Source organism: Scyliorhinus torazame, chromosome 18, assembly GCF_047496885.1.
Source record: "Scyliorhinus torazame isolate Kashiwa2021f chromosome 18, sScyTor2.1, whole genome shotgun sequence".
In the NCBI taxonomy this organism is placed as follows: Eukaryota; Metazoa; Chordata; class Chondrichthyes; order Carcharhiniformes; family Scyliorhinidae; genus Scyliorhinus; species Scyliorhinus torazame.
Window position 1 is genome coordinate 43913140 of NC_092724.1, and position 15462 is coordinate 43928601.

The 15462-nt window shown below is 47.2% G+C and overlaps 1 protein-coding gene across 3 annotated transcripts in view; it reads right to left on the reverse strand.

The window, feature by feature from the left end:
- Positions 1-15462, reverse strand: part of LOC140395177 (phospholipid-transporting ATPase ABCA1-like) — a 246267-nt gene that overhangs the window by 12204 nt on the left and 218601 nt on the right. For all 3 annotated transcript variants that reach the window (XM_072482683.1, XM_072482684.1, XM_072482682.1), the window contains 7 exons: positions 14176-14305; positions 11339-11459; positions 9028-9090; positions 8521-8627; positions 4368-4509; positions 2631-2765; positions 1835-1938 (listed from right to left, as the gene is read on the reverse strand). In XM_072482683.1, the coding sequence (XP_072338784.1) occupies positions 1835-1938; positions 2631-2765; positions 4368-4509; positions 8521-8627; positions 9028-9090; positions 11339-11459; positions 14176-14305 (802 nt within the window). The remainder of the gene's footprint in view (positions 1-1834; positions 1939-2630; positions 2766-4367; positions 4510-8520; positions 8628-9027; positions 9091-11338; positions 11460-14175; positions 14306-15462) is intronic.

Sequence of the window (15462 nt, forward strand, 5' to 3'; positions counted from 1 at the left end):
CCCTGGAGGTACAGCAGAATGCTGTCTGTCTGACATTAAAATCCAGGCAGAGATTCACTCAGGGGAGGAATGGAAAGGGACCATTACTCTGTTCTAGCATCAAACAAATTCCACTCAAACTTGTAAAAGTTTTGAACAGATCTAGCAGATCGATCTCGGCTGGAGCTTTATCACACCTAATGTAGCCTGACTGGTGTGGTATACGCCACTGGATGGGGCTTTATCACACCTAATGTAGCCTGACTGGTGTGGTACACGCCACTGGATGGGGCTTTTCTTTGTAGGGTTGAGATCAGACCCAAGTTTATCTTGCAATTTTATTTATGAAAAAATGAAAATCGCTTATTGTCACAAGTAGGCTTCAATGAAGTTACTGTGAAAAGCCCCTAGATGCCACATTCCGGCGCCTGTTCGGGGAGGCTGGTACGGGAATTGAACCGTGCTGCTGGCCTGCCTTGGTCTGCTTTAAAAGCCAGCGATTTAGCCCAGTGTGCTAAACCAGACCCTGTTGACCCACACGTTAAAGACAGTTCATATGGTGTGACAGAGGAAGTGCAACTTGCACCTTAATCTCCCAGAGGAACGTTCTTTATAAATATTCCCCGACCTTTCAGATGTTCAAGCGACATCCCAGAAAATTCATTCACTGCATTATTTAACCATGCCCTGCTTCTTTCTACACAGAACACCTCCTCTCTCCCTATTATGTTGAATGTGTGACCAGAGTCTATTTATTGGGGCAGTGTACAACAAGTTTTATTGTGTACGTGGCCTGGTAGTGTTTGATGTGGATACTGTGGTCTGGGTTTTACTGGGTCCTGTGGTCCCCACCCACCCAGATAAAACATCATGTCGGGGATGAAGAGAGCCGGTCCATGATCCTTAAGGTTGCTCCTGCAGCCATTTAACGTTAGAAACAGTGATATGTATTTTAAGGAGAGACCTCCTCCCCATATTTGAATGGCCAGCAGCCATCCAATCGGGTGGCACCAGCTGGGATCACAGGCAACTGCTGAGACTACATGCAGTCCTGCCACACTAAAGACCCGGGTCGGTGGGTCACGGCAAGGGAGGGGCATGTTTTCAAGAGAACGAGGGGGAGGAGTATAGTGTGGGCTGGATGACCTTGGTGGGGGCGGTGCCTCTAATGGGCCCCAAGAGGTTTCTTCCCCACACCCCATTCTTGCCCAACATCAACTCCAGTACTGAAAGCAGTCAGGCATCCTGCATGGCATCTTCCTTGCCCCTGCCATTAATTGGCCACTTTTGTATATTTGTTCATGGGATATGGACATTGCTGGCCAGCATTAACTGCCCATCCCTAATCGAATTGAGTGTCTTGCTAGAGCCATTTCAGAGGGCAGCTCAGAGTGCTGTGGGTCTGGGGTCACCTGTAGGCCAAACAGTTAGGGATATGAGATTTCCTTACCTCAAAGGATATTAGTAAACCAGAGGGTTTTTCTGACCATTGTCGATGGTTTCATGGTCATCATTAGGTTTTTAAACTCCAGATTGTTTTTAAATTGAATTCAGATTTTCCCATCCGCAGTGGTGGATTTCAAACCTGGGTCCCCAGAATATTACTGTGGGTCTCTGAATTACTAGTCCAGTGGTAATATCACTATGCCATCCCCTCCACAAGGGGAGCAATAATGCCAAGTGAAGGGAGTCCACCCGATGCCTCCCCTTCCCCATAGAAACATTTCAGACAAGTTGGCTGTGGATGGGTAGGAAGTGCCCACAGCTGACAAAGCATCTTTCATTTCAGGGTAGGCTGCATGTGTGCCAGGTAGTACGTGCATTTTGTCTTCAACTGCAGTTAGTGCACACTAACCTGTGCGAGGTGAGTACCACCGATCGCCCTTCTTTGATCACACTCAGGATGCAATTCCAGAGGAACCTCCTGGCCTTGGGATCCATTCCTGTTGTAGGTTCATCCTGTCAATGAAGACAAAAATGTGAGTCCTTTGGGCACAATATCAGTTCATATCTCTATCTCTCCCCCCCCCCCCCCCCCACACTTTTCTCCATCTTGTCTTGAACTTAGTCACTCTCACTGGGAACAGCTCTGTGGTCACGTGGGATCCTCCCACAGCTCAAGTGACTGGGCAGTGAATGTTGGTAGACTGCACAACTATAAGGAAATTACAGAGGAGCCGGGCCCTCTGCTCGGCTACATGGCCTTTCCAGTCCTTGACAGGCAGCCAGGCCGACCTTCTTTCCCCTCTCTAGTGCAATTTGGATCACTCCGGTTGACAACCTGGCTCAAATCAGTCAATTCTGAGCAGGACAAGAGTTGAGCCTGGAATATGTGTGGGTCTGGGTGGCCCTGGATCACTTTTTAATCAACTGCGCCACGGGACAGATCCTCATTAGTTACATTTATAATCACGTTTTATTAAAACTTTTTGAACCATGAGCCGTTTCCTCATTCCATTCATAAATGATCTGGAAATTCTTTGGAGTTTCTGCCATCACGACCATAACTTCCACGGAGGTACAGCAGAAATCTTAAGCATGCATCAAAACGGGATTTCTGCTGCTGTTCGCGTATGATGGAGTGAGGGAAATTGGAGAAAATTCCCAGCCATTGCTTTTGTTACCCATGGATCACATGACTCCTCACTAACCAGGAAAATGATTGGTGGACATCCAATCAGTGCGATGGCAGTCGACAATTTCCGCTTGTTGCCACCGCTGTATGTCCCAGAAGGTCTGTCTGCGTAGCGTGAGAGTCCGAGCTTCTTCATGGCCCATTCAGTGACCTACAAAACAACCCAAGGTTTTAAGGGAAACTGCAAGCAAACTTTCACTCTATCAAAAAAAAAACCTAACAAGCAGTGGTGAAGACATTGTTTGAAAGCGCAGCTCATGGAACTGAACTCACCGTACATGGCACTGGGTGGAGGGCCAAGTCCCACCATAGAGCCCAGTCCCACCGTGCCGGGCACCAGGTGCAAGGCCCAGTCCGACCGTGCAGGGCTCCGTGTGGAGGGCCCAGTCCCACCGTGCAGGGCACCAGGTGGAGGGCCCAGTCCCACCAAAGGGCCCAATACTACCGTGCAGGGCACCAGGTGCAGGGCCCAGTCCCACCAAAGGGCCCAGTCCCACCGGCAAGGCACCAGGTTGAGGGCCCAGTCCCACCGTGCAGGGCTCCGTGTGGAGGGCTCAGTCCCACCGTGCAGGGCTCCGTGTGGAGGGCCCAGTCCCACCGTGCAGGGCACCGGGTGGAGGGCCCAGTCCCACCGTTCAGGGCACCGGGTGGAGGGCCCAGTCCCACCGTGCAGGGCACCGGGTGGAGGGCCCAGTCCCACCGTGCAGGGCACCGGGTGGAGGGCCCAGTCCCACCGTGCAGGGCACTGGGTGGAGGGCCCAGTCCCACCGTGCAGGGCACCGGGTGGTGGGCCCAGTCCCACCGTGCAGGGCACTGGATAAAAGGTACTGGATGAAGAATTGAACACCCCAGTGCAGGGCACCAGATGAAGAGTGCAGTCCCTCCAGTAATGCCAAGCTTGTGTTTCAAAAGCTTTAATATTGTTTACAGTTGGGAAATATGAGGGAGGCAATAAATCTGATAGGTTTCTGGCCTTGGGAGGAATGGCTTAGGTAATAGAAACCCTACAGTGCAGGAGGGCATTTGGCCCATCGGATCTGCACAGACCCTCCAAAAGAGCACCCTACCTAGACCCACTCGCCCGTCCTTTCCCCGTAAACCTACCTAACCGTTGGACATTAGCGGGCAATTTAGCATGGCCAAGCCACCTAACCTGCACATCCTTGTGAGGAAACCGGAGCACCCGGAGGAAACCCACGCCGACATGGGGAGAACGTGCAAACTCCAGATAGGGGATGTTAATAATTTGGTTTTAAACAAGGAAGAAAACGGGAAAGAGGAAAAATGTGTAAGGAAGACCTTAAGGAGGCAGAAAAGTTCTGAAGAGCAAAACCATTGTAGCATTGAAAAAAGAAAACAGGGAAAAAAAATAAGCACAGTGATCCCAGTGTAAAGCTAAACCACTGCTCGCACACTCCTCTTACTCAGTTGCACACTTAGGTCTTCATAGAATTTACGTGTAGAAGGAGGCCATTCAGCCCATCGAGTCTGCACCGGCTCTTGGAAAGAGCACCCTACCCAAGGTCAACACCACCCTATCCTCATAACCCAGTAACCCCACTAAGGGCAATTTTGGACACTAAGGGCAATTTATCATGGCCAATCCATCTAACTTGAAACAATGATATTAGTTAAGGGTTGATGCCGATGTACAAGGAGCTTTACACTATGGTTAGCCTCAGTCACGCTACTGCTCCGCAATATAAGATAACCACATGACTGAGTGATACTGTATAAAAAATCAACAACTTACTTTAGCAACCTCATGCTCAGGAATGCCACGCAGCCGTGAGTAGAATTCTACATGTTCCCTCCCTGTCAACAACTTGTTGATGGCATCAAACTGTGGGCAGTATCCCATGTTCTGGTGCACGTCCTGGATGTTAGACAGAATGCTAGGGGAGGAAAGAAATTTAGGGCAAGAAATAAATAAGCATTTAAAAATCACCATATAATTCCCAATTTCATCCACTTGCACTGCTTTTCCACCCTCACACAGTCACCCTGAGGTGGGATAACCTGGCCTCCAGACACTGTGTATTCCGCCTGGAGATTGGTGGCACATGGTGTCCCACAGGGATCTGATCTGCGGCCTCTGCTCTTTGTGGTTTTTATAAATGACATAGATGAGGAAGTGGAAGGGTGGGCTAGTACGTTTGCCGATCACACGAAGGTTGGTGGTGTAGAAAGTGTCGAGGGCCGTTACAGGTTGCAACAGGGCATTGACAGGATGCAGAGCTGGGCTGAGATGTGGCAGATGGAGTTCAACCTAGATAAATGTCAAGTGATTCATTTTGGAACGTCAAATTTGAATGCTGAATACAGGGTTAAAGGCAGGATTCTTGGAAGTATGGCGGAACAGAGGGATCTTGGGATCCACGTACATAGATCCCTCAAAATTGCCACCCAGGTTGATAGGGTTGTTAAGAAGGCATATGGTGTGTTGGCTTTCATTAGCAGGGGGATTGAGTTGAAGAGCCGCGAGGTTTTGCTGCAGTTTTATAAAACCCTAGTTAGATCACACTTGGAATATTGTGTCCAGTTCTGGTCGCCTCATTATAGGAAGGATGTGGATGCTTTGGAAGGGTGCAGAGGAGATTTACCAGGATGCTGCCTGGACTGGAGGGCATGTCTTATGAAGAAAGGTTGAGGGAGCTAGGGCTTTTCTCACTGGAGCGAAGAAGGAAGAGAGGTGACTTGATAGAGGTGTACAAGGTGATGAGAGGCATGGATAGAGTGGATAGTCAGAGACTTTTCCCTGGGGTGGAAATGGCTGTCATGAGGGGACATAATTTTAAGGTGATTGGAGGAAGGTATAGGGAGCAATTCAGAGGTCGGTTCTTACACAGAGAGTGCTGGGTGCATGGAATGCACTGCCAGCGGAGGTGGTGGAGTCCAAGTCATTGGGGACATTTAAGCGACTCTTCAAAGTGTTGTGAGTGAAAGAGACAGCTGCACTAACCAGATATAAAGTGGGAAATCAGATTTCAGAGGTAAATTAAAAGTTTGATACCATCTTAATAGAATCTGGGAATCAAGAGTTAAAACAATTGTGAACAGTTTGTACAGCAGTCAAAATAGAGAAATTCTGAAGGGAGAGTTGTAAAACCTGGATACTAGATTTATTAAAAGTGGAGCAGAAGATTTGTTTGAAGGAGTAATTTGGAAAACCTAGACTGGATTTCAGTATGCAAACTGCTGATGGAAATCATTGTTGTGAAAGAAGATTTTAAAGTGTGCCTTTTTTGGGAATGGAGTTTGGAATCTCTCACGTGACAATCATCTGGGGGAATTTGAGGGGCAATCCACAGATATTCACTTGGGTTCCGAGTGGAAAGTATTTGACCATCGCCAATCTGTGTGCTTAAAGGGACTTTGTGTTTCTGAGACCGTTGAATCTTAAAATGTACTTTTCAATCTATGTTAATCTTAAAATATGTGTATTTGTTAAGCTAAGGAGAGAATAAGGGAGTATTGTAGCATAATAGTTTAATACATATTTTGGGTGGGATTCTCTGATCCTGAGGCTAAGTGTTGACACCGTCGGAAATGCCGTGGCATTTCTCGACAGCGTCAACACGGCCCCAGGATCAGCAATTCTGGTCTATACAGAGGGCCAGCAGGGCGCTGGAGCAGTTCACACCGCTCCAGCTGCTGATCCGGCCGTGGAAAAGGCGGCGGGGGCTGCGCGGGGTGCGGCACGAACCTGCGCATGCGCAGCCCATCGGCGCGATTTCCGCATGTGTGATGTCTCCCTTTCCACGCCGGCCCCGACCCAACAAGGCGCAGGAGTACAGCCGCCGGTGCGGAAGAGAGGAGGCCGGGAGACAGATAGGCCGGCCTGCCGTTCGGAGGGTCCCGAACGCGGGCCAGGCCACATCGGAGGCCCCCACCGGGGTCAGACCCCTCCTCCCACCCAACAGGGCGCCCCCGGACCCTTCAAAGCCGAGGTCCCGCCGGCTCAGAGCATGTTAGAACAGCGCCGGTGGGACTTGGGTTTTTCTTTTTTCTTTTACGGCCGCTCGGCCCATCCAGGCCGGAGAGTCGCGGGGGGGCCGTGTAGAGCGACTCCTGACCGGCGCCGTGCTGACCACACCGGCCCAATGGCGGCAAATCTCCGCTCTGGGTGGTATTAGTGGGATTATAAACATCTTGGAGGAGTTTGGTCGGTTATCCGGGTATAAATTAAACTTGGGGGAAGAGTGAGGTTTTTCCAATTCAAGCAAAGGGACAGGAGGGGAGGCTGGGCGAGCTGCTGTTTAAAGTGGTGGTGATGAACATTAGATACTTGGGCATTCAGGTGGTGTGGGGATGAGAGCAATTGCACAAATTGAACCTGGCGCGGTTTGTTGAGCAGATGAAGGGGGATTTTAAGAGGTGGGATGTGCTCCCGCTGTCGCTCCCAGGGCGGAGTTTCTGGGGTGGCGGCAGGCAGAGATCGAGCTGTGTGGGGACTTATTTGTGGGGGGCAGCTTTCCGAGCTTAAAGGAACTGGAAGAGGAGTATGAGCGGTGCAGTGGGAATGGGTTCTGGTACTTACAGGTATATTAGGGATGTTAGGAAGCAGGTGCGTCCTTTCCTGACCTGTCGCCCCTGGGGCTACAGGACAAGGTGGCGTCAAAACAGGTGGTGACGAGGGTAGGGTGTCGGAAATTAGGGGAAGTTAAGCAGAAGTGGGAGGAAGAGTTGGGGGGGTGCGGGGAGATGGAGGCTGGGTTATGGGAGGTGGCTCGGAGGAGAATGAATGCATCCTCTTTGTGTGCTAGGCCTCATTCAATTTAAAATAGCCCATAGGATGCATATGACGATGGCCAGAATGAGCAGGTTTTTTTTAAGGGGATGGAGAATAGGGGTGGGTCGTGCGTGGGGGGCCCCGCGAACCATGTCCACATGTTCTGGATTTGTCTGAAACTGGAGGGATTCTGGCAGGGGTTCGCTGACGTTATCTGCGGTACTGAAGGTGAAGGTTGTCACGAGTCCAGAAGTGGCGATTTGCGGAGTGTCAGAAGACCTGGGAGTCCATAGGCGAGAGAGGCCAACGCCTTGGCTTTTGTCTTCCAAGTAGCTCGGAGCGGAGATGGATCATGTTGGAATGGAGGGACTCAGGGCCACCGAATCCGGGGATTCGGGGTAAGCGACCTCGCGGACTTTCTGAAGCTGGAAAAGATTAAGTTTGCTTTGAGGGGGCCTTAGGGGTGTTCATCTGGAGATGGAAGCCTTTTATTGACTTTTTCAAGGATAGCTAAGACGTCAGCAGGAGGGGCGTGTGATTTATAGGGGGTGGAAACGGGGGAGGCAGGCTGGGTGAAGGGGAACAGCAGGAGGGTGGTGTAGGAGGGTGTTATTTACTGCTTTGCGATTTCCTGTTTGTTCTCTTTTTCTTGGTTTTGGATTATGTTTTATGTATAAAGTTATAAATGCCTTGCTAAAAATATTTTTAAAAATAGAGTCTGCAATAACCCTCCAAAAGAGCACCCTATCTAGGCCCATGCCCCCACCCGATCCCCATAACCCCACCTAACCCTTTAAACACCATGGGGAAATGTAGCACGTCCAATCCACCTAACCTGCACATCTTTGGACTGAGAGAGGAAGCCGGAATACTCAAGAGGAACCCACATAGATATAGGGAGAATGTGCAAACTCCACACAGACAGTCACCCAAGGTCAGAATTGAACCCGATCCCTGTTGCTGTGAGGCAGCAATGCTCACCACTTGCTGTCCTTGAGACAACAATGTTAAACCTCTCCAAACCTCCAGGCCCATGAACTTCAAACAAGATAAACTAGTGAATAATAGTTATAATTCCTCAGGTGTGGGACTGGATTTCACCAATTCTTCCACCCCTAGTTTAGCAGTTAAATTCTCAGGAATCACATAATACCATATAAAAAAGAATTTGTACCTATATCCATCAAGGAAGGCCTCGCCGCTGCTGACTTCAGTGTCACCCGTGAGCATCTTAAAGGTGGACGTTTTCCCAGCTCCATTGATGCCCAAAAGCCCAAAACACTGCAATGGAATATTTACAGAAACTTCAGGAGAGATTTGTTTTGCCAATATCTAGATAATAGTTAACCTGAGCAGGGCAGAGAACAGCAGTTTTGCTAATCTATGTTAATCTATCCATCTCTGCTAAAGATGTTGGCTCCTTGTTGGATATGGAAGAGGCCCCCAGGAATTGGATCATCTTTGAAATTTCATCCATTCTCAATGCATTGGAGACCAATCTACCGAGTAATGAGAGTGGAGCTGAAAATAATCCTCTCTTCACTTAATGTTTACACAAATCCATTTTCCGGCAAGCGTCATTGGATAGGAAAATGTGACATCCAATGTTGACAGAGCTGTGTGTCAAATAGAAAAATCTATTTGCAAATGCCCACGATTATGCACACACGCAGGCTCTCACCTCCCCTGGGGGAATTCCCACACACAATCGGTCCACAGCTGGTTTCTTCTTTCTTCTGTAAACCTAGAGACCAAATTAATTGATTTATAGTTAGCTAATGGCAGTGGCTTAATGCGTGTTTGGTGTATGACATACAGAAATCTAACTCTAGCGTTTGTCTCCCTCAAAACAAATCTGGAGAGATTACGCACAAGTCGGCAGAACACAGGGTACTGTGTAAGCTACCCATTGCTTGTCTAGCTGGAGCTGCCCTCGTCCTTATCTGCAGCCGAGTGGGAAGCATCCTGAAATCCAGTGCTCCAGCCTTCCCGACCCAATTTGTGAGCCAGGCTGCCTTGTCTATGCTCAGGAATACAGCCCAGTGTTACAGTTTGGCCTGGTTTTGCTACAGACTTGGTTTCAAACTACCATTGCTGTCACCTTGAAGCCAGCTCATAATTTCTTTTGATTCTTTCAAGGGATATGAGCATCGCTGGCTGGGCCAGAATGTATTGCACATCCCCAACTGCCCTAGAGAAGGTGGTGGTGGTGAGCTGCCTTCTTCAGTTGTTGCAATCCATGTGGTGTAGGTGCACACACAGTGCTATTATACCCTGCTTGTGACAATAAGCGACTATTATTATTATTATTATAATAGAGGGAGTTACAGGATATTGACTCAGTGACAGTGAAAGAACGGTAATATATTTCCAAGTCAGGACGGTGGGTGGCTTGGAGGGGCCTTGCAGGTTGTGGTGTTCCCATGTATCTGCTGCCCCTGTTCTTCTACAGTAAGAAGTCTTACAACACCAGGTTAAAGTCTAACAGGTTTGTTTCGATGTCACTAGCTTTCGGAGCACTGCTCCTGCCTAAGGTGAATGAAGAGGTATGTTCCAGACCTGGTGTTGTAAGACTTCTTACTGTGCTCACCCCAGTCCAACGCCGGCACCTCCACATCTTGTTCTTCTAGGTGGTAGAGGTCAGGGTTTTGGAAGGTGCAGTCAAAGAAGCTCTCCGACAGTCCCTGCAGGGCATCTTGTAGATGATCCATGCAGCTGCCACTGTTTGTCAGTGGTGGAGGGAGTGAATGTTTGTGGGTCGAGTGTCAATGAAGCAGGCTGCTTTGTCCCGGATGGCGTTGAGCTTCTGGTGTTGTTGGCGCTGCAGGGGGGAAGTGCATTCCATCACACTCCTGATTTGTCAGGAGGTGAGTTACGCGCCACAGGATTCCTAGCCTCTGACCTGCGTTTGTAGCCACAGTATTTATACGACTAGTCCAGTTCAGTTTCTGGTCAATGGTAACCTTTGAGATATTGATGGTAATAATCGCTTGTTGTCGCAAGTAGGCTTCAATGAAGTTACTGTGAAAAGCCCCTAGTCACCACATTCCGGCGTCTGTTTGGGGAGGCCGGTACGGGAATTGAACCCGCGCTGCTGGCATTGTTCTGCATTACAAGCCAGCTGTTTCGCCCACTGTGCTAAACCAGCCCCGAGTGGAGGATTAGCAATGGTAATGTCATTGAATGTTCAGGGGAGGATTGGATTTTCTTATTGTAAATGGCCATTACCTCACACTTGTGTGGCACAAATGTTACTTGCCACTGATCAGCCCAAGCCTGATTGTTGTTTTGGTCTTGTTACATATGGACACAGGCTGCGTCAGTAACGGAGGAGTCACAAAGATCATTAACCACCAGTGAACATCCCCACTTCTGACCTTGTGATGGAGGAAAAGTCATTGATGATGCAACTGAAGATGGTTGGGTCTAGGACTGAGGATTTATGCAGTGATTCCCTATGACTGAGATGACGGACCTCCCAACAACCATCTTCTTTTGTGCAGATATGACTCCAACCAGTAGATGGTTTTCCACTTTATTCCACTTAACTCCTCCATAGCCACATTCCTCCCTATTCCCTCCGCTAGCCACCCAGCAAGGAGGATAATCACTACAAGTTATTAGACAATTGGTCTGTACAGGTTTGACCCCTTATTTGCTGATTAGGTGTTGGGGCGTCACATGAGCATCATAACTCACAGTTAGATATGTATGTATTATTCTGGCATTAACACAATAGCTGAATGGACAGAACTTTCAGAAGACAGTCAAAAATCATCCTAACTGAGATCAGTTAACTCAGCACAGAACAAAAATCAAACCAGAGACTCACTGCTCTGTTAGACTCCATACCACACAGGGAAAATGTGGTTGCCAACTGAGAAAGCTCAGTGCTGCACTTCATTTTTTTGAGCCACTATGATCAATCTGTTCCAATCACAATTACCCGGTCTTAACACAGAATCTATAGCACAAACTGGAATCTCTCTTACCTTGGTGAGATCCTTGATGACTAGAATGTCACCTTCGCCTCCACCATACATGACCTTTTGTCTCTCTCTGGTTACATCCTCATCTTCTGTTTCCAATGGTGGAAGTTTTAAAGATAAAGGCCTGTGGAGTAACAGCAGTGTATTAGATGTCCGCTAAAAACAATCCCAAAGTACAGTCAAATCTTTTGCAGTTTGGATATGGATCTTTAACGTATTACATTACAGATAATTTTACATTGACCCCTGGGTTTGGGAATGCAACGTCAAACTGACTCTGTGCATTCTGTCCCCCCCCCATGCGGTTATCTACTGGATAGTGCCTCTAGTCTCCTTTAGTCCCACTGATGGCTGATTTGGGAACCAGGACAGGTCTGATTTTTCAGAGGCATCAGGTAGTAGAGTCCTCCTCTGGATTCAGAAAACTTCTTTGCTGCAAAACCAAAACTGCTGCACGGTCCCTGATCAAAGCCAATGTATCTTACACAATTCATCTTTCCCTAGTCACACAACACGCGCACATCACAACATGCAATTCCCCATTTCATTGCATCTATATTCATAATTCCCCGACTCTCCCAACTCCACCATGTTGCATACATGTATTCACTTCCAGAATTGAGCAGAATGATGATCAGACCCAACTCATTTACTATCAACTGAAGGGAGTTGCGAGTATTTGAGTGAGGCACCCAGCTCTGATACAAGGGATGGAATGTGGGCCTGTTATTTGGCAGGGTGCCTGGATAGTGTGGGGCAGCCTGTTGATGCACTGAGAAAGCTCACACAGGAAGATCGGCAATTTATGCAAGGCAGAAGAGGTCAGCTGATGCAGTAGGTGTGCATCTAGCAAATGTCTGTACCTTTGGAAGGGGTGGAGAGAACGTGGGAGAAAACAAATCCCAGAAATAAATAGCGAACATCATTCTGAAACCTGTGGTTAGGAACATAGGACCAGGAGTAGGCCATTCGGTCCATCAAATCTGCTCTGCCATTTGGTAGGATCATGGCTGATCGGACATTTCAATGCCTTTTCCATACATTATTGTTATGGGCCAGGGTTTAGAGAACCCTAAAGTGTATCATGGAGTTCCCCTGACCCACAACTTTTAATAGATTGTGGTATGGGGAGCACACGGCCCATTCTACAGGTGTGGTACAGCAGAAATGGAAAAGTATTTTTTAAAGCAAAACAATGTTTATTCTATGAACTCAAGTTAACCTTTTTAAAACTAAGTGAACATCTTAGCAACCATTAATTCAAATGCAACCCCCAAAGAATACAACACTAAATAATGCTTATGCTGTCCTTTTAACATCCAGAAGACTTACAAAAAACATAACCTTTAACAGAAGCACATCAGGTTAAAGTCACTACTGAAACATTTATAATTCTGAATTCACCAAATGATCAAGTGATAGTCTTTTCATGGTAGAGAGAACAGTAGTACAGCTGCTTTGTCTGACTTCAGCTTCTACACTGAAAACAAAACTAAAACACACCCTGCAGCAGCCTAAAATGAAAGTAATAAGCTGACAGACAGCCCAGCTCCACCCACACTCTGACATCACTGATAAACACCCATTTATTAAAGATACATTTCTTAAACATCCATTTCTTAAAGGTACTCTCACATGGCGCTATCCCCCTAACTTTACATTATTGTTAATCAGAAATCTATCAATCTTTACGTTAAACATACTTTTTCTTAATGGGACAATTTAGCGTGGCCACTCCACCTAACTTGCACATCTTTTGGGTTGTGGGAGTGAAACCCACGGAGATACAGGGAGAATGTGCAAACTCCACACGGACAATGACCCAGGGCCGGGATTCGAACCAAGGTCCTCAGCGCTGTAGGGCTGCAGTGCTAACCACTGTGCCACATGCCGCCCTACCTTAAAAATACTCAATGACTGAGCATCCACAGCCCTCTGGGGTAGACAATTCCAAATATTCATAACCCTCTGTGTAAAGGACTTTCTCTTCATCTCGGTCCGTAGTGTCTTTGCCCTCATTTTGAAGTTGTGCTCCTGGCTCTGGACTTCCCAACCAAGCGAAACACCTAACCAGCACTGAACCTGTCTAATCCTTTAAGTAGGTTTTGTAGGTTTAAATGAGATCGCCTCTCATTCTTTGAAACTCTAGAGAATACAGGCATGGTATAAGACAGTCCCATCATCCCCGGAAAAAGGTCTGATGAACCTTTGTTGCACTCCCTCTATGGCAATAGTATCCTTTCGGTGGTATAATGCACAGAGTACTCCAGGTGCAGTCTAACCAAACTTCTGTACAACTGAAGCAAGACTTCCCTACTCTTATACTCAAAACTTCACTACTCCTGAAGGGCATTCAGGAGACAGCATTGCTGTAATTTGTAAAATTTAGTTCTTAGCAACTTGTGCAGAAATATTTTATCAGTAAATGTGCCATCAGTAACGCTGCAAGTGAGCTACAATTAACAGACAATGTTATAGGACTATAATCAATGCAAATGATCTTCCTGAATTAGGAACAGTTTTGTATTGTATGCCCACGCTCATAAGGAATTGGACTCAAATCGTTCGTACTCACATCAGACAGAATCCTCACAACTGGCTGGCAGAAGAGACTTTCACCTCACCAATCAGGACTGGATAAAAATCCTGACCCAAGAGTTGAAAGGTTAAAGTTTAACCCATTGTTACAGTTTACGAAACACACTTCTACAACATACACTGTAGCAGAGGACTGAGCCTAGCATTATAAAATGGATGCTCAGTCACGTATTGATCATAAATCACTTTACGCAAGAAAAGGTGCTGCAGTAAAAGCAGAAACCAACAGCAGAGCACCTCACCTTATTTTTATGAAGAACTTGTACTGCAGCAGAATGGTGAACAGAAAGAAGATGACTCCCTGGATGGCCATGGCAAACATGTTCTTCCCCACCAAGTCCCAGGAGAGTGGAGACGTGAACTTCTTTTCCCCTGCACCACAAAATTCAGGGTGGATGATTCTTACCCAATTTCAAATCAACAGAAACATTGCCATCTTTACCCAATCTGTACAACTGGCAATAAAATCTTCCCCTGCTGACTTGGACAAAGTCATTGCTCTAGGCTTTTCAATTGTCACGCCCATAATAAGCCACTAAAACAAACCGGTTACTTTGATATTGTGGTATGTTAACGGATTTCAGCTGGGGGGACATTAAGGGTGCTACAATTGGCCTCAGTGCCCCAGGCACTCCGGTTTAGAGAGGTTTCCTGGTAATTTTTCAGTGACCAAGCTGAGTCTGCCCTCCTCGCACCTCCCTGGGTGCACGGCACATCTGCATGTTAGCCGAAGCTCAACAGGGCTTGGGCTGTGAGGACTTTCGTTAACAGACCCTGCAGACCCTTGTAATGATATGTATAATGTAAGGAGTGTAAAGGGTTAACAAATAGTGCTCATGTATCTCAACACTAGATGGCACCACAGAGTAGTCTTATAAAAGCATGTGTCTCTAGGGGTTCTGGGAGAAGGTTGTGAAGAAGGTTAGTGAAAGGTTGAGATAGAGTGTTAGTTGTACTAAAAAGACATTATAGATTTCTGTAGCATAGATTTAATACTGTTGTTTTGTTAGCTATTACTTTGTGAAGTGTGCAAACCATTTGAAGTAGTGTAAAATAAACTAGCTTTGTTTTGGATACATAGCTTGATGTTCTTTGTCAACACTACGACTTTAAGCAATCTTGAAGGACTACACAAGGAACATCACAACCCTCACAATTAAAGTTTGCACATGAGAAACAGTGGCCGGGTGAGGTAGCAGAGGGTGACAGCTGCCTAGGGTGCTGGGAAAAGCAGCACTCTCAGGAGGAGGAGAGGAGAAAAACAAAACTCCTGTATTGATCCCACAAAAACGGTAGCTTCGATATGGTGGAAGACCAGCACAAACAGGATAGTGAGTGGGATTTTGCGGCCTCACGCAGCAGGGATGGGGTCGGAAAATATGATCAGCTGTTTAAAACACCATTGACTGGTGAGTTCAGAAGAGCCCCCGGCGGGAGGGGCGTAAAATTCTACCCAATTTCTTTACTTCCCTGTAATGAAGAACGCATTGATGTGATTATAGAATCATGGTAGAATTTTAGACGGGGTG